At 45.2% G+C, this 22,079-nt stretch overlaps 3 protein-coding genes across 3 annotated transcripts; 1 reads left to right on the top strand and 2 right to left on the bottom strand.

Moving 5' to 3' along the window:
- Nucleotides 1-1,903: 1,903 nt before the first annotated feature.
- Nucleotides 1,904-5,083, top strand: LOC127305249 (vacuolar protein sorting-associated protein 55 homolog). Its single transcript, XM_051335653.2, has 5 exons — nt 1,904-2,208; nt 4,038-4,164; nt 4,248-4,287; nt 4,374-4,458; nt 4,639-5,083. Exons 2-5 carry the CDS (start codon nt 4,069-4,071, stop codon nt 4,832-4,834), a joined length of 417 nt encoding a protein of 138 aa, XP_051191613.1. The 5' UTR covers nt 1,904-2,208; nt 4,038-4,068; the 3' UTR covers nt 4,835-5,083.
- A 157-nt stretch (nt 5,084-5,240) lies between these two features.
- Nucleotides 5,241-10,155, bottom strand: LOC127305248 (putative clathrin assembly protein At5g35200). Its single transcript, XM_051335652.2, has 16 exons — nt 9,864-10,155; nt 8,998-9,140; nt 8,848-8,917; nt 8,640-8,737; nt 8,117-8,258; nt 7,935-8,035; nt 7,675-7,758; nt 7,520-7,570; nt 7,369-7,434; nt 7,218-7,283; nt 6,993-7,073; nt 6,806-6,874; nt 6,415-6,591; nt 6,235-6,310; nt 6,022-6,125; nt 5,241-5,868 (listed from the first exon to the last, which is right to left on the bottom strand). The coding sequence occupies exons 1-16, from the start codon at nt 10,042-10,044 to the stop codon at nt 5,509-5,511; spliced, it is 1,869 nt and encodes a 622-aa protein (XP_051191612.1). The 5' UTR covers nt 10,045-10,155; the 3' UTR covers nt 5,241-5,508.
- Nucleotides 10,156-15,578: 5,423 nt separating this feature from the next.
- On the bottom strand, nt 15,579-16,973 carry LOC127305247 (BTB/POZ and MATH domain-containing protein 1). The gene has a single exon (XM_051335651.2). The coding sequence runs from the start codon at nt 16,814-16,816 to the stop codon at nt 15,746-15,748; it is 1,071 nt and encodes a 356-aa protein (XP_051191611.1). The 5' UTR covers nt 16,817-16,973; the 3' UTR covers nt 15,579-15,745.
- Nucleotides 16,974-22,079: the final 5,106 nt, after the last annotated feature.

Below are 22,079 nucleotides of genomic sequence, written 5' to 3'. Positions count from 1 at the left end.
GTCCAGCAAGTCCGAGCAGTTCGCACTAAACACTGCTCCTGCCGGCTGACCGCGGCCACGGAACACTTTGGGGCTGTTTGGTAGTCTGAGCCAGTTTCCGGTCTCATTGCAGCTAGTAAAATCAAACATTCTTATGCGTTCCATACAGCCCACGGGTCAGAATTGGCATGTTATTTGGTAGATGTCGAAGAGTTTTTTCTGCTATGTGGAGATTTAGGCTTTGGCTATTTGGTTCGCCGGTTTTTAGGCCATGTAGCAGCCCAAAATGAGAATGCTGCTGTTTGGTTTCAACCCAAAATCAGGCCCTGGTTACCTTTTCCCTTGAGTGGTGAGGTTACTAGTGATCTATCAATAATGCACAAACAAAGCAAAGAAAACAAGATCGGACTACAAAGATCATAAACGATACAAATTAGGTCCAGATCACGACACAACAACAGTTTAGCGATACGGACACATACCAGAGTTCAGACACAACACACTAGGACATTTCCGTCAACTCGGATTGCTTCTTCCATGACGACACACCTGGTGTCATCGCAATGTTCTGGGCACCTCGTCATCACCTCAGTGCAGGTGTGGTCAAATATAACCACACTGAACACGCCAAATGACTCCTTGAAGGTGAGGAACTGGCCTATCTTCAGCTGATGGGCGATGGCGAAGGCAGCCCACCCCGTCGATGAACGCCGTCTTTCTTGGTTGTCATCTTCTAGTTGCAACCAGTGTTGCTTTTGACGGTGATGTTCGAAGGGATGGGACCAAATCATTTGAAGAACTTGGTAGGGATTGGAAGCTTCCCAAAGGTCGGCTTGAAGATGATCCTAGGGAAGTGTCCCGGTCCTACATCGTTGTGGAAGTGGCAGACGGTAGCCTTCCTTCCTCGACACTTCTTGGAAGGACTCTAGATGGGAATCTCCGCAGGTGCCTCAAGCTGGATCTGCTCACTCTACACAATAAACACATGACATTAGAGGTGGATGCTCACAACAAGCAAGTGCACAATGGATGAACAAGGACATCAAATACATTAGCGAGGCCTCATACATTGGGTCACACGGCAACTCAAGGGACTGTCCCCAAACTAAGTCTAGTGTGCAAGGAATGTGGCACGCACGACTAAGTTTGACGTCAACACCTTACATTATATTATTTCATATTTGAATCATTGGCCAATGCACAATTAACGCACATGGTTGAATAGCATGATTGAAGAAGCAGAAACATGCAAAGAAAGGTAATACATGCCCCGAGCAGGACAGCAGGGCATCACAACATTGTGATGGCCCTGAGCGGTTAGGCCGGTAGTGGCTATGAAGGCTTGCCGAAAAGGGAAAAGAAAGCTATGGGGAAGGGTGGAGGCGACAACGTTGTTCGAGAGGTAGGTTTGTTCTAAAATATTCTCTTTTTTTTTTTGCATGTGTACCAATTTATGTCCGAAGTGTTCATTTAAATTCTAATGTCCAAAATGGCCACGGGAAAAAAAATTGATACTTCAAAAGTTCCTCCTTACAGAACACTCAGTTTTTTTTTTCTTCATGACATAATATATGTACTCCTTTCTAGATACATCCGTTTTAAGCAATTATTTTAAACCGAAAGTAGTACTGTATTTGCTCCGTGAAACTTTGCATGCAAATAAAAGACACAGCAATGTACAACCTTTGTTTCAAAAGAAGTGATTCAGCTTTGTGCATCTTGATAAAGCTGAGTAACTGATTTCTTTTTAAGAACAAAATTCAAAAAAAAGGATGAAAGTTTTTTGAGTTGTCCTGTTGCTGAAATTTGCACTTTATGTTTCGTTGGATTTATTTAAAAGCTCAAAAAAAATCGGATACCTCTTGGTGTGAGCACTGCAGATTTTTCCAAAAAAAAAAAAAAACTATCTACCTGCAGCAGCGGACAAACAGGTGGTGGAGTCGGTGAAGACGCCAAGCCCAGAATCCAGATCCCTCTCGATTAGGATTAGGAACCCTGAGGATTATTAGGGAAGATTAGTTAATTTTTCCCAGCCTATGCGAGTAATCAAATCGGCCTCCATCCCGTCCACACCACCACCTGCCCTTCAATCGCGTTCCAGAATCCGCCGGCTCTCTTCGCCGGAGATCCCCTCCCCGCCGCCTCGCCAAGGGCCTACGCAACTGACTACGGCGCCTCCTCGTCGCGGGGCGACGGCCGTTTCTGCCGCACGCGTTTCGTGGTCGCTCGGTACGCATCCGTCTCCTCCTTCATCCCCGCCCCGCCTTTGTCGAATCGGTCGAGGGCCCTGTCGATCGAGAGTAGACAGAGAGACACTCTGTTCGCATCTGTCCGATCTGAATCGCCCTTGGTTCCTCTGAATTGGATGGATTGTGATCGAATTGTTAGATACGTAGTTGTCCGGTGTCAGAATTCGGTAGCCCCCTTTTTGTTCCGCACTATTTAGGCGAGGAATTACTTCCGGTTGCGTGCGAATTATGATGTGGGGAATCTCTTTATTTTACACAAGTAGTTGCTCTAGTCTTCACGGTATGGTGATCGCCAAATTCGATCCTGTGGACTTGCTCTGGATGATTTTGCCCGCAATCCTGTAAGCTGGAAGTGTCAATCTGATCGAGCTAGCAATTCATTGGTCAAAAAGCATGCTGAAAACATGAACTGTGTGGCACAGACGAAGCTAAGAAACCCTCCCTCCCTCCCGCGACCCGCGCCGCCCCCGCGGCGGCCGGGCCGCGCCTCTTCCCGCGCCTCCCCAGCCTTCCTCCTCCGCCCTCCCCTGCCGCCGCCGTCGGCGTGTGCCGCCGGGCGTTGCCCGCGCGGTGCCGGCGGCGGCGGGGCGGATTCTACCCGCCGCGAAGATGGGGGCGCGGGGTCCTCGGGCTAGCGGCGGTGCACCTCGGCAGGCATCGGTCCGGCGGGGCAGCGTGGAACCTGCTCGTCGGGTGGGAGGAGGGGCGGTGGCGCGGCCGTTGGCGGCGGAGCAGCGCAGGCGGCGCCATGGCAGGCCCGCTCGACCCAGATCTGGGCCCAGGCGGGGCCCGGAGGGGCTCGGCGGTTGCTCTGCGCTTGGCAAGCCGGCGGCGCTCCCTGGAGGAAGAGAAGGCAGGGCCGTGGTGGATGGGCGACGGCGGCACTCCGGCCGGCCAGCTGCAGCGTAGCAGCGGGGCTTTACGGGCCCTTTTGGGTCCGGCCGGGCCAGTTCGGGCCTGGTTTGCCCCGTAGCCTCGTCCGGTCGGCTACCGCGAAGGCGGTGGAGGCAGTTCCCTCCCGCGTGGCTGCGGTGCTGCTGCCCCCGTCCCCGCGGCATCCCTTTTCTTTCTCTAGGCCCTACCCCGGTGACCACAGTTAGGCGGCGAGGATGGCTTCAAGACCGTGGTGGCGTGTGCTGGTGGGCGGCATGTTAGGTGGAGTTCGTCGGAGCATCTAGGGTGGTCGGTTTGGAGGTCGGGAGAAATCCCTGTCGGCATGCTTGACACCGACGCGGTGACGCTTGCGGGTGTCACCCTACCTTCCTGAAGGGCGTCGGGTGTACCTCCTCCTCAATCCCCTCCGCATGCCGGGGGAAACCCTAGGACTAGTCCGGGCAGCAGCGGCGTCATCGTCGTTTCCTTGGTGAAGGTGTTGCTTGGTATGCGGCGCCTCGGCGTGCTAGGAGCGTGGTGGTTCTTATCCGGAGGGCGCAGCGGTTGCGGGTCGTCATCGTTTTCGTCGATCTGCCGGTGTCGGCATTAGTTTCTCTTTCCTTTCTTTTTCTTTTCTTTTGGGCTTGGTTGTGCTGCGGCCCCAGCGTGTTCGTTGTATCGGGTCGTTTGCTATATTAATATAGCGGGGCGAAAGCCTATTTCGAAGAAGAAGAACATGAACTGTGTGAGAGCTTCCTTAATCTAGATAGGGCTTTTATGCTTACTCAGTAACAGCTCATGCTGTTGTGATTCCCTTTCTCGTTGACAAATCGCGTGGAGCTACCAGTTCATTAGTTTCAGATCGTACTGTTCTGTTACACACTCTGCCGGTAAATCTGCAACAGATTTGCTCATCTGATGTTTCTACCGTTCCAGCACCTGCATCTGAAGAACAGCAGAGGCAGCCATGGCACTGTCACGCAGTATGAGGGCATGTTTGCACACCGGAAGACTCGCAGCCGTTGCATTGTTGGCCTCTGGTGGAATTATATTGCATCTTTTGGTGAGCATCAACATTCAGCATCAGATTTTTTATAGCTTTATTATTTGGATGGTGCCTTATCTCTTTAACTCCGTCTTCTGCAGGCATGCATCTTGTATAACAACTGGTGGCCAATGTTAACAGGTTCGACAACTTGTTTACACCGGAACACCATTATCTGATACTTGTTTCCAGGAACATGTGAATAACCGTGGCATTCTGTTGTGCAGTTCTGATGTATCTCATCCTTACAATGCCAGTCATATTATTCCTGGGCGCCGATTCTCCATCGATGCTGTCGAATGAGAGTGATGGGTAGGTGATCATTCTCTACCTGGTAGCTGATGTTGCTTCATTCTTGTCATTATCTACAAAGGACCATATTAAATGGTTTGTCTATTGTTGAAATGAACAAAAGTTCCTGCCTTATTGCAACCCTCAGATTCCATTTCCTATATGGTAGATTTAACTCCTGACCCAATTTTGTCACTGCAGGTGGGTGAGCTTCACGAAGTTCCTGACAGGCGCATCGGTCGTGGGGAGCATCGCCATCCCGTCGATCCTGAAGCATGCTGGCATCATCGGGTGGGGCGCACTGACAATGGAGCTGTCCTCTTTTGGGGTCTTCGGACTGGCCATCCTGTGGTACATCTACTTGAACAGGGAGGACGAGTACAGCAGCGTCTTCTGATCTCCATCGCACCCTCTCCTGAACTAAGACACCACACTTCTGCGTGATGTTGATACCCGCAAGAAAGAGAGATCGTCAACATGTGAATATGTCTACAGTACGTTTTGGAGCATTGGTGTTTGACCCTGTTTATAACTTTATAGTAGCGAAATGGGCCTGTTCAGCTGCGTGTACATGTTATTCTGTTTAGGGTTTTGATGTTCCAGTGATGATATGCCTTTGCATCAGTTAGCTGTTTTCTTGAGATTATTGCATATGTTTACCGTTCTCTTCACCACGGACGGTTCATCACTTTACCATGATTTAATTACATACTTCCAGTTTAGTTCTAATTTTTCCCCTCCTACCTCAAAGGAAAAATGTTTAGTGCTGTCTTTTGCTCTGTCAAAGGAAAGAAGAACAAAAGTTACTTAACTGCAACCACCTCACAAGAATCTCTTCACTGTTTTCACATAACTTTACCATATTTCTTCGACTGACTTTCCATGAATACCAATGGACAGCGGCGCAGCAGAAATGGCCGTTCCTATCACAAAAAGGCGAATGGCTGTACTCATTTTAGAAGAGCTCTAAGCTCCCAAAGTTTTGTCTTGACTATACAACGACATTTCTTTCTAATTCTCATAAAAAGTCACAACGGCAAAACAGAAAAAGAATATGTCAAACAAGCATCTCTACATCATCCCAGTTCCATTGCTGGCTGCCGGCATGTACGAACCGGCGAACGGGTTGGAGGATGCTTGATGATGAACAGACGGCCCAGCCATCATCATCATTTGTTGGTACTGCTGCTGGTACTTGTGCTGCTGCTGGAGCATGAAGGCTTGCTGTTGCTGTTGCATGTAGGCTTGCTGCTGCTGCGCCGATGCGTAGAATGGGCTGTGCATCGGCTGCTGCTGCTGCATCATGGTCATGGGAGCCGACAACATGGGTGTCGGTTGTTGTTGCCATGGGTCGTAGCTCGCATTCTGCTGCGCTTGTCGGTGCGCGTCGTTGTATAGGCTGTCGAGGGTGAGCAAGTCCAATCCACCAGACTGTAACAAGATAAATATGTTAGTTTAGCTTCAGAGAGTGATAGAATAAAGGGAAGGTAAGTTTAGTTTCAGAGACATGAAAAAAAGGGAAGGAAAGTTTAGCTTAAAAGAGATGATCGAATAAAGGAAAGGTAAGATAGGTGTAATATGCACCATTTTGCTTGAGGTAGTGGCACTGTTATTTGAACTGGGTGCGGTGACGAGTGCCAACTCCCAGCTAGTGGTGACGTTTTCTGAACTAGCCTTAGGTGCTATATCTGCAACAGAGATCACTAATGAGCTCATGACTTCAGAACTAGCCTGATCTTCTTGTTTCTAACTTCCAATATGGAATAATACAAAAGTTCATATGCAACACATAGTTACCTGGTTGAACAATTGCTAAGGCCAAGGCATTCTTTTGATCTAGGTCAGAAATTTCAGGAATTGGTTCATCCATTCCCTAGCAAGAAAAGTTCGAAATGTTAGGCTGATTGAGAATAACGTAATGTTATTCCGACAAAAAATAACATAATGTTTGCTGGCTATAGTTGCATGGAAAATTACCAGCAAATCCACCGGCTCTTGTCTGGGTGCGACTTCTTTAACCGGCTCAGGTCTGGGTGCGCCTTCTTTAACCGGCTCTGGTTCAGGTTCTTTTACTGAAGTTGATACTGGGGGAGGAGGTGAAGTTGATGCTTCTTCATCTTCTGGTTTTTTTCTGTACTCTATTGCTAGTACAGCCTGCAGAGAAACAAAAATGTCCTAAAAATGTCTCCAGGAAGGAACAAAGAACAATACCTGCCAATTAAATAATGGAAAGATTGGTCTTGCAACATAATTGTTTCTTTATTCTAAGTATTCTGAAGAATATGTGGTCCTTTGATTTTGTAAATACAAGGATACTAACTGAACTGTGAGGAGTACTATCCATACTTGACATTTAAAATTTCCAAACCTGATTTCTTGAAGCAAGGGGAGCTTCTCTCACATACTCTTCCATAGTTTGTAAGAATGATGTAGGAGGCTGTATACGTTACGAATATGCCATCAGCAAGCTTACTCACATAAGAAAAACAATGAAAAATATTTGAATAGTAACAGGATGGAAAACAATGAAAAATATAACAGGATGAGAATCAAACCTGTTCGATTCTTAACAATTTCTCACCACGCCCAATATGCATGGTTTTACACACCTCATAAAATTCTGAAAGTTGCCCTACCTGCACAACCCAAAAAATGATAATAAGTATGGAGAAAGATGGACTTGATTGAGCCCCATACCCTGCAATTTCAGGTGTCGTACAAAACCCATTCAAATTAATGAAGTAATTAGTTGACCAAAAATAGAAAAAAAAGTAATTGACCTGATTGATTGCTCTTTTGAATATGTCAAGGGCCCTAATAGCATCATCCCTTTGCATCTCAAAGAACTGCATTATGCACAAGATATCAATTGACTAAGAAACAAAGAAAAGTATACATGATCATTTCATAAAATAAGCTAGTCGACGGTACCTTGTCAACCAGATTGAGTATACCATCATTGATAGCTGTATGGATCCGAACACTCTCCAGAGCAACCTTACATTTACACGCAAAACAAAGTCAACAAATGCTGAAATCACTATTAACTAGTAAACTACTTGCAGAAGCGCTGAGTCCTCACCATTGAAAGGGCATGCTGGATTATGGTGTTATAAGATGACGAACCATGTGGCTGAAATAATTAATGTCGAAAGTAAGCAATGCACATTCAAATGTTATGACACCTAAAAAATATATGATTGGATTCAATATATTGTAGAATAAGTAATGAATCACCTGGCAACCGAGTAACCGAAAAAGAAGCTGCTCCAATGCTGGAAGTTGTTCAAGCAAGCCAGTTGTATCAAGATCTCGAGTTCTCTGCAGAAATAGTATTTTTCATAAATAAGAGCTAAAGTGGTCCATTGACGCCTGTACACTAGACTGAAAGTAAAGCTTACATACACATTGGCGCCCTACTTTCACGAGTAAATATGGCAAACAAACAATACACACTAGCGCAGGGAATCCAATGAAACTTGTGTTAGAGTACATACCAATGGATCCACTTCGACGTCATATTTGAGTACACGGTAAGACTCAAGCCTCTCTTCCAAAAATAAAGCATAATTGCGCACCCATGCAGAATGATCCCAAGCTGCAAATATAACGACATGTCAGTAAAATTTCCAATGATGCTAGATCCAGGAGCAGAACGAAGTTAGCAAGCGACTAGTACCTTCAGAGCTAGAGTCATCCTTGAAATAGGACATATGAAGCATATGGCCACTAGACCTTCCATAGCTAATGAGCTCGTCACGGAAAGACGGATCAACCTCACGAAGGGCACGGTGTATGACAATTAATGTCTTCAGTGCAACCTTAAATATCAATATGGAAACGAAAACTTCATCGATCAGAAGCACCATTTAATTTCAGTTATGAACATCCTGATAACAGCAAGCAAAACAGGCAACATTTGCTTGCATAATGGAAGTGCTCGATATATGTAGCATTTTCTTGCCCAAAAGTTCATTTTTTTGGGTGTATCGGTCTATATGTAGCATAAGTTATCTAGTAATCCATTGACAGAAACTATATAGTACTTATAGACCGATACAACCGACAATCTGAATTTTCAGGCAAAACAATACTGTGGTGAATTGCACAAAATGGGTAGATTCCATCAAATCACTTAAAACAGCCATACTACTAACAAACCTTTCATATCATGAATAACAGAAAATATATAGTAGACATACCGCCCAGTTGCGTGTCTTGGAAAGACGTCTAGCAAGGGCGCGGATGCAGTAGGCGACGTCTGCGCGAGCTCTTCCGGCAGAAAGATGCCCAAAAATATCTGAAAACGGGAAATGCATGATCAGAACCATGGTGGCAAAATCAATCTTGTTATCCTCCACCCATACAAAAAGTGTGCTGGTCATCTTCAACGAAAATGATTCTCTTTACCTCTTATGTACTTCTCCTTTGCGGGACTCTCGGCATGGTTGGTGGCCCTGACAATTGCGATGTCCATTCGCTGTTACAGAGAGGGATACCAAAATGATGAGAAACGATTTGATAGAAGCGAACCTGAACATGAGACATGGTCGTTGTTACCTTATAATCGCTGTTTACTTTAGCGATACCGACGGTGGTGGAGTCCTTGATGGCGCCGACGTACCTCCTGATGCTGGTGCCGCCGCTGGCCATTGTTTGCAGACCCAGAGGGAGGGCGGGGGCTCCTGGTTCACCTGACTGATCTGCAGAGAATAGCCACCAGAATGATAGAGAGTTAGTCAGCGGTTGACTGGTGAACGGCCCATTCAGGTTACTTGGGCAACATATGTGAGAGGAACTCTTATGAACAAGAAGGGAAACCAATCTAGTATCAAACATTTCTTCACAAAACAGAATAGTGGGCAACGAGTAGAACGCAAGAAAGTCGACTGGAAAATAACAATGAAAGCAAAGTTACAGTACCACCAAAGAGCACGAAGCAGAGTCCAAAATCGAAACTGAATTTTCCAGGGAAATTCGGAGCCAAAGAAGGATGAAGAACACGTACGAATTCCAGACAGAAGAAATATGGGGGCGACGGAGAGGAGCTAAAAATAAGTAAAGAAAACAAACTGAACAAGAGAGAAGGGGAACAAATCCCCACCGGAAAAATCGGAGGCAGGGCAGGCAGCACGGTTCCAGCAACGGGCGTACCAGCTCCAACTGAAAAATCCTATAAACGGGCAGCGAAATCAGAAAACGGGAAACAGTTCAAACCGAGGCGCGGCGAGCGGTAGATCACCAACCAACGGAGCTGCTCCGTTGCCTTGTTGAAACGAAGCAAAACAAACACGCCGAGAAAAAACAAACCAGTTGGAGAAATCTACAGCGAAGCGCCTGCTTCCCAACGCGGACCGAACTTTGACATAGATTTTCTCTTGCAAACTTGAGGCCACGCACATTAACGTGAGCAAGCTGAAAAATACCTGACGGTGGAAGCGGCCTGGACGACCTTTGGTGCGCGCCGCCGGTGGGGGAGAAGAGGAGATGAGACGGCGCCTCCGCCGGCCGCCGCCTTGCCTGCGCTGGGGAAGACGAGATGCGCAGGAGCCGGGAACGGGGAGGCAGTTGGGTTCCTCTTGCTTGCTTGCTTCGCTCGTTGTTCATCAACGAGCGTGTGAACTGGGTCTGGGAGGAGGAGGGAAGCTAATATTCTTTCGCCGCGTGGGGTGTGACATTGGCACACGTGCTTCGTGGCGTGACCTTCTCCTCCCGCTGACCACACCAACTGCGATGCGGATCTACCCCTTCGCGCGCGCCGCCGTGTTCTTAATTAGAGCCTCCGCGTGGGCTTGACTTTGCTTCTTCGCTGGTTCCTCCTTTCTCTCATTCTTTCTTTTTTCTTTTAGAGTGATGCAAATTTGGAGAATTTTTTATATGCATATGCTCCCAGGATAGAAAAAAAAGTGGATTTTCATAACATACTGTACATGACATCAAATTGGTACAATATATAACTACTAACTCTGTCCATAAATGCGTGTACGTTTTTTTGAAAGTCAAATCTTTTTAAATTTAATTACAGTACATTGTTTACATAAAAACAGTACAGTAACACATTTAATATTAAATTATTATATTATTGAACTACGTGTAAAGATGAATCCAGCGGTATTAATTTAGTATCATAAATGCTACTACTTTTTTTTATAAGGAGTTGGTCAAAGTTAATAAAATTTGACTTAAGATATGTCCAAACATAGGCTTAGTCGAGGACAAAGGGAGTACATCTCATGACGATCCTAATGATATAAACTAGTGCCATAAATGTTATCATGTTTTCAGTAAGGTTGATCAAACTTTAAAATATCTGACTTAAGACAATAGCTATAACTACACTTATTTGAGGATGGCCTTCTAATTTCATTTTGTCTCTAATAAAAAAATATATATTGTTTTACATTTCTCTATTGGTAGTGTGAACTTACTTGCATGTTCCTCTCACATGCATGTGTTCTCTCTAACTATATTCAGGTTCGAGAGTGGTTAAACGAAGACCGAGCTACATGTAGCATTTATTTAAAATATTTAAAAATTATATTTTAATTTTTTAATGAAAATGGTGTAAAGCCAATGGTATATACTACAGCCGTGTAAAATTTCAATACAAACTACTTTATATTGTAGGTTACACAAAAAAGGAAAAATCAGACAAATTATGTAGTGTTGAAATGTGCACTATTCACTATAAAATTTGTCAGATTTTGTCATTTCTGTGTAGCATAGAATACGAAGTGGTTCTTATCAAGATTTTACATGTATATAGTATACATCATTAGCTACCTCTAAACGTTTTGTTTGAATTTTTTATTATTTTTAAAATAAAAATTATGAGTGTTTGAAAATAAAGGACTAACACAAGACATGTCAATAGGTCGTAGGAGGAAAGTAAAGTAAATAAGATAAATGGTACGTGAATAGTTATGGATACTATTCACTTTGGTCATTTCTTTTTTCCACATGTCTTTTGGAACGAAATTTTATATGTGCACAAGATACAACATATCCCATGTCCATGACTTTATTTCACATTTTTGAAAATTTGAAAGTGCGTTATCCGATAATATTCGAACTCTTATTTGCAACTAGTTGCACCCACACCCTATTTTCGGATGTCACACTTCTAACTTTTCAAAAAAATTGAAAATAAATCTGAGACATAAATTATATTGTCCATTATGCATCCGCAAAGTTTCATCAAAAAAGTTAAAAATGTCTGGTCTGCTCAAAAAAGGCAAATGATACTTGAATAGTTATGGATACTATTCAGTTTGGTCTTTTCTTTTTTCCACAGATCATATATGGTAGAACGAAATTTTAGATGTGCATAAAATGCAACATATACCATGTCCACGATTTTATTTCACATTTTTTTAAAAATTCCAAAGCGAGATATCCGATATTAAGGTGCGGGTGCAACTAGTTGCGGAATATTCACAACTACCTTCCAATTAACGAGACTACCTACCTTCTCCGGGGCACCCACCTTAAACACAAAGTGCAGAAGAATATGCCCCCTCCAATTTCTAGAAGACAGTCTACACATACTCAAAACACACTTTTGGCTGCTAATTTTTATGCTAACACATGCCCCCTCTGAATCTGATTAGTTAAACAACTAGTGGCAGTGTTTTGGCTCCTGGGAAGCATGAACAATAGCATCGCTAGAAATATTGAAAATCATTAAAGAATTACAGTTTACATGTTCATGTCTTTTATATCTAAGCGAGGTTCTCCTCCTCGAAATAGGATTTCGTCCCACTTTATAAATAAAACCGTAACGACCGAACCGATACAAGATAGAGAGGAGAACTTTTTACAAAGCAGAACAAAATAATTTTGGACATGTCAACGGAACAGTGGTCGGTGACCTAGCTAGCTCATTGGCAACGCAAGTGAACATGCTGCAACCTCAAGCTCTTTATTTTTATCTGGCTGAATCTGCACGCATGGCAACGCACCTTTCCGTGCTACACCATTACACGCTAGTTGCATCGTGTGCAAAGTTCGCCGCACTTCGTCCTCGCGGAAAGGGCAAGATCACGTGCAAGAGATGCCATGCGAACGAGGGCATCGTCGATAGATGGATACATATACCTAATGGATCACCTTTTTCTTTTGGCAAACGTAGTGATCAGTTGGGCAGTCGATTTTCTATTTCATGATTAAATAAAGTCGAACTCATGCCATCCAACTTTGTAAGATTGCATGAATGTGTATTGAATTCCAGGTCAAAATCGCTGTACATCATGAGCTGCAACTTTTCAAAGGACATTTTTTTTTCGATAAAGGATGTTTTATTAATTTAGGAAGCAATTACATCCAGCCTCTGCATAATCAGGATGCCGTTTTGTTGTCTCAAGTCAAAAAAGATATATAAAGAAAACTAGGCGAGATACATATCGAAACGATAAATCATATGACGCCTAAGGTGTAGGTGTGGCTTCTATCCGTAGATTATGCTGCCACCCATGTAGGGAAAAAGTATCCCTCGCCGTCCTTCAACCGTGTACAGACCTCCGTAAATAGGTCTCGGTTCTCCACTCGCTGAAGAGGTAACCACGAACGGATAATACCTTGTACATCTGTAGATGACCTGAAACAAAGAGCAATTTTTGTCATTAAAGATCTTGTCATTTCTACATAGCCAAAGCTCCCAGATAACTGCTAGCGCCCTCACCCTAAGAAGCAACTTAAACCTTGAATCGATACCATGAAGCCAATTGCCAAAGACATTGGCGACACTAGTCGGAGGATACAGGGTAGACGCTACTTGGATGACTGACCATACAGATCTCGCAAACTGGCACTGGAAGAATAAATGTTTGATGGTTTCATCCTGATGTCAACAAACACACCGTGTACTTCCGTGCCAATTCGGCTTAACAAGATTGTCTTTGGTGAGGATAACCCCGCGACGAAGATACCATCCAAAAAATTTAATTTTTAATGGTATCTTCATCTTCCAAATCTTCTTATTGTTATCAACTGGTAAATCAGAAAGAAGGATCGCATTGTATAAGGATTTTACAGAAAAAGTACCATCTACATAAAGATTCCATCTAAATTCGTCTGGTTCCGGCGATATTAGATGAAATCTTCATGTAGATGCTACCGGAACATAAAGGATGCTATGCTAGGCAATAATATGCAATATTGTAAGTAAGCTAGTATATGTCTTCAAGAGATGGGTTTGGAAGGTTCTCATCTTTTATATCACAAAACAACACTGTCATTGTCAATGACAATAAATATATCAAGAGGCAACTGACGTCTTTACCTCACCGGATCTTCTAGACAAAAGGTTTTGCATGGACTTTTGTTCATATCTTAGGGACAGAAATTTGGTGCACATGGGTGCTAGTGCTCCCTCCACTTTTAGTTTTTTGAAAATTTTAAATCTCATATTTTTATGTCTTTAAAAATTATGGCGTTAAATACGTAGATAGATATGTTTGTGAGAAGTGTATGCAAAAAAGTCCTGGTGAAAAATACATTAAATTTTGGGAAATACAAAAAAAACAAATTTCTGACAAAAGGATAGACTCTATTTTACTACCATTAAGAAATTTGTCTTTTTATATTGTTCAAAATACAAAGTATTTTTTAACGGGATTTTTTTGCATACACCCCACCCGTATATATCTATCTATATATTTAACGTCATAACTTTTTGAGACTTAGAAACGTGAGATTTTAAAAATTTCAAAAATCTGAAAGCGAGGAGAGCACTGGTGCCAATGTGTCAAAGACACTTTCCGATATCTTAGCTCTTATGTTCTCCTGTAAACTTAATTTCCAGCTGGTGACCTGCATTGCAAATGTTCATTGGCGTACATGGACAGCCCAGGATTTCTGGAAGGTCTGGTCAGACTGACAAACTAGCCGTTCAGTCCTTGAACCATGTTCAGGTCCAACATCTCATCCGAGAGAAAGTCCAGCATCTAGACGGTTTCGCTAAAAATTAATGAAGCAATCTGGTTGCAAAAGAAACTTACACGGTCAAACAGGGCACACAGACCAGACTTCTGTTAGCAGAGGAATGTTCTAGCCTAGTTTCTATTTCTGGTAACTTAAACATGACAATGCTCTGACCATGATCAAAGCTTCCTAAACATATGACATCACGACAACAGTGGGTCGCAGAAGCTGGAGGGACTTGGAACCCCACCACCTTGTAAGTTGTAAGTTGTAACTGATGCATTTGTGTTCAGATTCTGGTACTGTGAGCCAAGAACGATCGGCAGTTGAAAGTACCAACTGAATTCTGAAGTACAGTATTCAGCAGCTAAGACATGGTGATGTTTCAGGAATTCAGGTATCTGGATCAGCTCGACAACGAGTTACTGCAGGCAAACCTTGGTCGGAGCGAACGAGGCCTGCTCAACACAACAACATTAGAACCAAATCCTGATTATTACATGTAAACTGACATACCTAAATTTCTTGAAAATTTGTGCAGCAACAGGAATTATTGCTTTTATTTCAAGGCCACAAACACAATAAACCATGCCTAAGAGCAACTCCAATAGTGTAGCCGGTTGTTGGCTATAAACAAGATATTATGTCATATATAGCCAACTTGTAGCCAACAAGTGCAATACGTAGTAGTTGGCTATAGGAATGCACTATTTTTTTAATGGATGACCCACTTTTCATTAACACAATTTGACTAGAAGCACGTGCTAGAGCTAGCTCTTGCATGAGAGCCCACTTACATTCTCTCTCCTCTTCGCTCTCCTCCAACTAGACACAAATATATTATTTTAATCCTTGTAGCCAACTGACTAGGATTTATTGTACTTGTTCTAAAGGTGCTGCATTAACTAGCTGATCCATGCTTAACTTCCCCCCTTGATATTTTCCAGGAAGGGATCGCCCTACTCCTGATCAACCTCAGTGGCAAGTGGCAACAACACAAACCATATCTATGTGACGAGCGAGGGCGCACATGAGGACATGTATCCCTACAGCGCGAAGGAGCACAGATGATTCACACACTTTCCAAAGCTTGTCGAAGCAGCTGAACTCACAAGGGATGAATACCACCTCACCCCAGAAGAAGGGAAGCTTTAGAGCCAATATCTCAAAGAGAGGAGTACCCATTGGTAAAAGACAAGCAAAATCACATGACACAGATCTACAATCCATGGGCTACCATTGCCCAAAACCTGACCATTATATGCCCTCTGATTTGAATGTACTTTCTTGTTAACTAACACAGTTGCAGAGATGCAATGAACTGACAAAGATTAGGTGAAATGTGGCTAAATCGTGTAACACCATTGACATAACACTCGGCGATCCATCACTCAAGTAATGCGCAGGACATTGTGATCACCTCGACCATAAGAGAAGGGCAACTCTTGCTCAGATGCTGGAAACCGTCGGTGGCCACGACCGCCCTCAGATTCGCCGGAGCGGCGAGAAAGTCGAAGCACGCCTTCTTCAGCCCCTCACAATGGTGCTGTTCGGCGAGCGCCAAGATGATCGCCGCTGAGCCCACATTTATGTACTGGCACAGCTTCTCCACGCAGATCAGCTTCAACCGCTCCATGCCATACCTGTCCGCTGCGACGAGCAGGTGCTGGTAGGTGACATCTTCATCTTCCTTCCGGGCCTCCGGCAATGAGCCCGTGTACACGAAATGCAGCAACGCCTTGAACACCTCTGCATCCATGTCTTCTATGCGTACGACCACGCCGGCGGCATTGCCCTCCACCATCGGTCCGAAGAGCTCGGCGCTGAAGACCGAGGAGCGGGCAGCGAGCACGCACCGGTGTGCGGCGACCGTCTCGCCTCCGACCTCGAACACCACGTCGGCGCCTTTCTCGGTCTCGAGGAGCTCGCCGAGATGCCGGCGCAGGTCGCAAGGAGGCACGGAGACGAAGGCCACGGCGTCGGTCAACGCCCGGTAGTTGTGAACAACAGCGATGTCGCACCGGATGGTGAACAAGTCGTTTACGAGATACTTGGACTTCTCCAGCTCGTTCCTTCTGATGAACGAGGTGTACGACGATACGCCCCGGGAAGAGAATCTTCTTACCGGTGCCGACGCCAGCGCCGCAACTTGCTCGGGCTCCTCCACATCGCTGGCAAGGCGGAAGTCGAACTGCGCCTTCACCGCCTCCGCGACATCTTCGTCGAGGATCAGGGAGAGGGATATGTAATGCTCGACTGCCGAGCGTATGCCGTTGGGGTAGTAGTCGATGCTCCAGCGATGCCCGCAGATGGTGAATGGGCTGGACCTGACGCACTCTCCGGTGAACAGGCCCTTGGTGCGGGAGTAACCGTGGATCGTAAGAAGGTGGTGCCCGCTCTCCGTGTCGGCCACGATGGCAGACCTCGACGGCTTGCCTCCAGCGCCGGCGGACGACATTGCCGGGCCTGTTCCGCGGAATGGGGAGCTCGGAACTCTTGTAGATGTGGTGTTGACCAAATTTTAGCGCTGGCGATGAAAGGGGAGGAAGGAGATGAAGCTTTCCTGTGGAAGATTCGCCGAAATGCCCACCCGGTCCAGCACGTCTTGGTCAGTAAAGTCTACTGGCTTTTGGAGGACATAAATCTAGCTAGCGTGCCGCACCCACGTCTTCACCTGGTCGATCCATTTTGAAGAAAAAGATGTATCCATTCCAATTTGTTTGGTAGGTCTACAGATAGATTTTTACGGCTGTGTTCCTTTTCTTGTTCGTTTGCGTTGGGGTGAACCTAGCTCCGGATGAAAGTGGACAAGTCCACCTTGGACGAACAAACAACAGGTTGAAAACTGCACCGCGAAAAAAAAAAGATGCATGATCAAATACTAGGCCTTGAGTCCTTAAAAACCAGCTTCAGGTCCAACATCTCATCCAAGGAAAAGTCCACCTTCTAGACGGTTAAATGGAGCAAGACTCCTGCAAAGAAAACTGATGCGGTCATACAGGGCACACTGACCCGATTTCTACTGCCGAAAATGGAAGCATCTGAATGTTCTCGCCTAACTTCCGGTTCTGATAACGGAACATGGCACTGCTCTGACCATGATGATTAAAGCTTTCAAAACATACGAATTACGACTTCAATGAACTGGAAGAAGTATAGCAAATAGGCAAATAGCCAACAAAGCAAGATTTCCGGCAAAAGACCAAAAGAGAGAAAGCCAGGAACTGAATGTAGCGATAACAGACATCACAGGGCCACCACTCTCTGGAGAAACACAAAAGGGTTTAGTCGATGGATCTTTTACGGTAGGGACAGAGACACGTCGACACGTCAACCGTCCAAGTAGCCAGATCTAAACGCTAAGATTGATCAATACTTGTTATGCAAAGGAGTAGTATTTTTCCATAAAAATGTAAAATGGGTAAATTCCTGCCCATTAAAGGGTACTTTCAGGAGACAGAAATTTGTCCACCCAGACCTGGTTAGGTTGGAGTGCCGATCCCATTCCATTATGTAGACAAACGGATTCTCTTGACTTGCCATCTATTTTCGTGTCAAAAAAGTTAGAAATGCCACGCAGCCAACTTGACCGCGCTGCATCCTTACATAACGCGTGACATTGGTTTGTTCTCCACCGGAAGTGCTAAAAAGCCGTGCGTAAAGAATTACCAAAATCGCCCTCCAATAAAGGCGTTAAAATGCAGTGCCATAAACATAATTTTGCAAAAAAATAGCATAAAACAAGATCTAGAAAATATGATAAAACTAGTTTAGATAGAACATAAAATAGAGATAGTTTATATTTTACAAACTAGTGTAGATAAAAATAAACCTAATCTAAAAACTCGACATCGGACGAGTCCGATGTCGTGGTCGACGCTGAAGTTGACGAGAACATGTCAGCCCAACGGGGGTTATCCTCGGAGATGGTCATCGGACCGGTCATCTATGCCTCGATGAAGGTCTGCCTCACCGCCTTGTCGGCCATCCGAGCGAGGGGGACCTCTTCGCGTCCGTCTGCGCCTTCTTGCAGTTACAAAGTGCTTCTTCTCGGCCGCGGCACCCTCAGGGAAGCAGGCCGTCCACTCGAGCAGTGAATGCTCATCCCGCTCGGCGATGAGAAGATGGAGCTCCACCTCTCGCTGGGGCACGGCCCCTCTTGCGTGACGAGAGGCGCGGTGGTGTGAGGGCCTCGGCCTACTGGCGCGTCCACACGTCATGGAAGTTCATCGTTCGTCGCGGGTGTCCAAGCCGCCAGGCCAGGGCGTCATACGCGTGCGCCGCCTCGTGCGCAGTTTCGAACGTTCCGAGGCCGATGCGCTCGTCGCCGGTCTGGATCTCCACGTAGAAGGCGCCGTTGGGGTGCTTGTGGACGCCGCAATACCCAGAGCTCGAATAGTGCTGTGACTACATTGCGGTGGCGCGGTATCTGTGGGGTGGGGAAAAGCGCGCGCTGAAATGGCAGACGGTTGGAGGACACGTGCGGCGCGTCTTTTATACAACGCACACCGAGGCATGAAAGAAAGCTCGTGAGTCGCTGCTTTTTCTATCACACGATAAAAAATTTGGCGCGCGCAATTTTACCAGGCCTGCAGACCCGCGCTGCAAATTAGTAATTATTTCAGCGCGTCTCCGTTGAAGTTGCTCTTAGCGGATACATTGCGCAAGATATTTTTTATACACGGGATTGACTATGACTGAGGGTGATGTCAGCTTTCTCTTAGAGATGCCACGTCAGATTTTTGCTTAGTTAGAGGAGAGAAAATGAAGAGAGAGAAGGTTGTCTTCCCTTAGCTAAGGGATCATCTCTTGGAAATAAGAGAAGACTATTTTCTCCATTGTATCACATATGTCTTTCCTTAGCAACAAATTTTCTACCAAAATTTAATTATTCTATTAATTGCTAGATATGGATGTAAAAGATAATAAATTGTATGACATATATCTAATATCTTCTCTACCTGATGTGGCGAGTAAGGGAATGCATGTCTTCTCTATCATTGTACATTCCCTAAGCGGATGGACGGGCGTTTTGGAAGAATGGATCATTACCCTAATCTTGGATTCTTGGCCAAGTTTCCTTTACATGAAAAGAAACTACCGAAAGATTACCTACCTAAATTGCACTTGCTCAATACTACTCGTCCATAGGACTAGTAATTTGTACCGTAAAAAGCCTCTCAGTCTAACATCACCACCGAGCACAGACATCTCAGGAGCCATTAGTAGTGGAAGCTGCAGCACTGATGCTTCTGGAAACTGAAAACTTCACAAAACATGACAGGGCATAATAAGTTTGGTTCCAGTATGTCGGTAATTTATGATGTAGAGTAACTATCATACAGCTTGACCCAAAAGTATTTTCCGAAAGTGCCCTTGACCAAATTCGTTGCTATGAAGGAGTTTAGCATTGTGAGGGTAACACAAACGATCATTCAGACCGGCCTTCGAACTAAAGATGGTTCAGTCTTCAGGTAGTAACAGAATACGTGCAATTTGGCATCAATCAAACTGAAAAGAAGATAGAAAAAACAATAAAAACAATGAGGGAACAGCAGTTTCTCACTGGTGGATAGATGGATTCTATCCACTATCACTTGGAGATTCTTCGTAAAATGGAATCTGCCAACTGGAAATAGAGCAGAAATAAACTGCATTTCCGATGAGAACAACTATTATTTAATCAGTAAATAAACAATAAAAATATAGGATATCCAAACATATATTCTGCATGAGAATACGTTGTAACTATTGTGTTGTCACCAGATCACCCAGTAACTAAATTTGGTGAAATTTAGCAGCCATGTTGAGCACCACCATCATGTAATACAATTATACTAAAGGTGATAATGGTGACTGCATATAGATGGATTTGTATAAGGTGACATACACTCTACTTGATGTGTAATTACAGTAGAAGAAACAGGAAGACTGAAAAAGTAAGCATACATCCCATTATTATAAATGTAACTTACAGTCTGAGCAAGAACTTGGGTCATTGATGCTAATGTGCTCACATGATATGCCAAATCTATTCAAGATCTTCAAAAAAATTCTAATTGCCTCATCAACCTTTCTACATTCAATGTTCACAACCTTAGAGCATCTCTAGCAGTAAATGAAAAAGAGGCCGGAACCGAAAAATTCCTGCTAGTTTACGGGTTCAGGCCGAAATAGGCCCATAACAGGGCCCGAACTCGTGGCCTGGACCGTAAACAGAGTTCGGTTCGGGGCCCTGAGAAACTTGGCGGCCGCCCCATATTAAAACGGGCCGCAGAGGGGAGTTCGGTTTCCAAACCCAACTCCCCTCCGCCGCTACCACTCCCTCCGCCGCAGCCTCCCCCCGGCGAGCAATCGAGCATGCAAAAGCTTAGCTTCGCCCCTGCTCTGCGACGACATGGCCTCGCGTGGTGGCTCTGCAGGGGGCGGCGCGGGATTGGGCGGCGGGGACTCGCCGCCGCGGACCCCGTGTTCCGCCCGGACGAGGAACGCCAGAAGTTCTAGCGATCGTAGGGCGCGCGCAAGCGCAGCGCCCGCCGGTGGACGAACTGGGGGCTCACGCCCCCAGGGAAACTCGCCAAGTACGGCAGCAACGACGGCGAAGGCTCCTCGTCCGGGGGTTCGAGCCGCCCACCACTCTTTGAGGAGGAGCTCGTCCCCGCGCGTGAGCCCACGTTCTCCGCGAGAGACTACATGCACGACTCCAACGAGGAGGACGGCGTCGTCGCGCATATAGAAGCGATCTCTGCGAAGGAGGCCCGCGTTCGCTTCCGCTGGGAGGAGGTCGACTCCGTCCGCCAAATGCGGGAATACGAGACGCGCGTCGGGACGCGCGCGTCCGCCGCGTCAAGCTCGAGATAGTCGAGCTTGAGTTGGAGTAGCGGAGCTCTTCACCGTCCGTCGCGTCGACGCTGTCCTCCGCCTCGACGCTCGAGCTCCGTCAGCGCCTCGCGCAGAGGCCAATCGGGCCTCCTTTTGCTCAGAATTTAGTCCGTGTGGTTAGGCTACTAGCTAATTTAGGTTTTCAGTAACGATTATGTAGCTTTTGATGCTCAATCGGAGCATCAAACTACCATCCATCTATATATATGATCATCAACGAATTTTCTCGCGACATTTGAATTATGTTTTTTCAGTTCGTGTTTACGGGTTCTGTTCTGCGCCAGCTGCAAAATCATCCTCCCCACGTATTCGGAAGACTGAATCTGGGTTTTTCGGTTCGGAAGTTTTTTGGTTACTGCCTACTCTGGTAACTACTCCCTCCATTCTCTTTTATAAGACGTTTTAGCCTTTTTGGAGGCTCACTCACTTAAGTTTGTATGTGTAAGTTCACTTATTTTAGTTTGTATCTAGTTCACTTGGAACATATCTAAAAAAATATATATTAGTGAACAAAGTACCAATGAACTTTGTTCTGTTATCCTTTGTTATCCTTTAATAATGGAACCCGGCTCATGTTGAAGGCGTATGTAATTTTTTTTAAAAATGAAAATGACTAGGCAAATGCAGTTTCTTCTTGCTGGATGCCAAGCACTGTATCCTCTTAGAGCATCTCTAGCAGAGCCCGTAAAAACGCGAACTGAAAAAGTGGAGTTCAGTTTACCGAACTCGTGTTTACGGGGTGTAAAATGGCTGCGCAGAACAGAGCCCGTAAACTAAAACTGTAAAACAGAATTCTGCTCCAGCGGCTTCCGAACCCGTAAAAACAGGGTTTATCAAAG

Source organism: Lolium perenne, chromosome 6 (assembly GCF_019359855.2).
Source record: "Lolium perenne isolate Kyuss_39 chromosome 6, Kyuss_2.0, whole genome shotgun sequence".
Lineage (NCBI taxonomy): Eukaryota > Viridiplantae > Streptophyta > Magnoliopsida > Poales > Poaceae > Lolium > Lolium perenne.
Note: the sequence above shows the minus strand (reverse complement) of the source record. Positions and strands in the feature narration are given on the sequence as shown.

What these genes read in the sequence shown, in the direction of transcription:
- LOC127305248 (XM_051335652.2), bottom strand. Translation starts at nt 10,044, where the DNA reads ATGAACAACGAGCGAAGCAAGCAAGCAAGAGGAACCCAACTGCCTCCC. An exon ending in AAAGGAGAAGTACATAAGAG is followed by an intron (nt 8,738 to 8,847) that starts GTAAAGAGAATC and finishes TCCCGTTTTCAG; the next exon opens with ATATTTTTGGGCATCTTTCT. An exon ending in TCAAAAGAGCAATCAATCAG is followed by an intron (nt 7,074 to 7,217) that starts GTCAATTACTTT and finishes TGGGTTGTGCAG; the next exon opens with GTAGGGCAACTTTCAGAATT.
- LOC127305247 (XM_051335651.2), bottom strand. Translation starts at nt 16,816, where the DNA reads ATGTCGTCCGCCGGCGCTGGAGGCAAGCCGTCGAGGTCTGCCATCGTG.
- LOC127305249 (XM_051335653.2), top strand. Translation starts at nt 4,069, where the DNA reads ATGGCACTGTCACGCAGTATGAGGGCATGTTTGCACACCGGAAGACTC. An exon ending in GAATTATATTGCATCTTTTG is followed by an intron (nt 4,165 to 4,247) that starts GTGAGCATCAAC and finishes CGTCTTCTGCAG; the next exon opens with GCATGCATCTTGTATAACAA. An exon ending in CTGGTGGCCAATGTTAACAG is followed by an intron (nt 4,288 to 4,373) that starts GTTCGACAACTT and finishes TCTGTTGTGCAG; the next exon opens with TTCTGATGTATCTCATCCTT.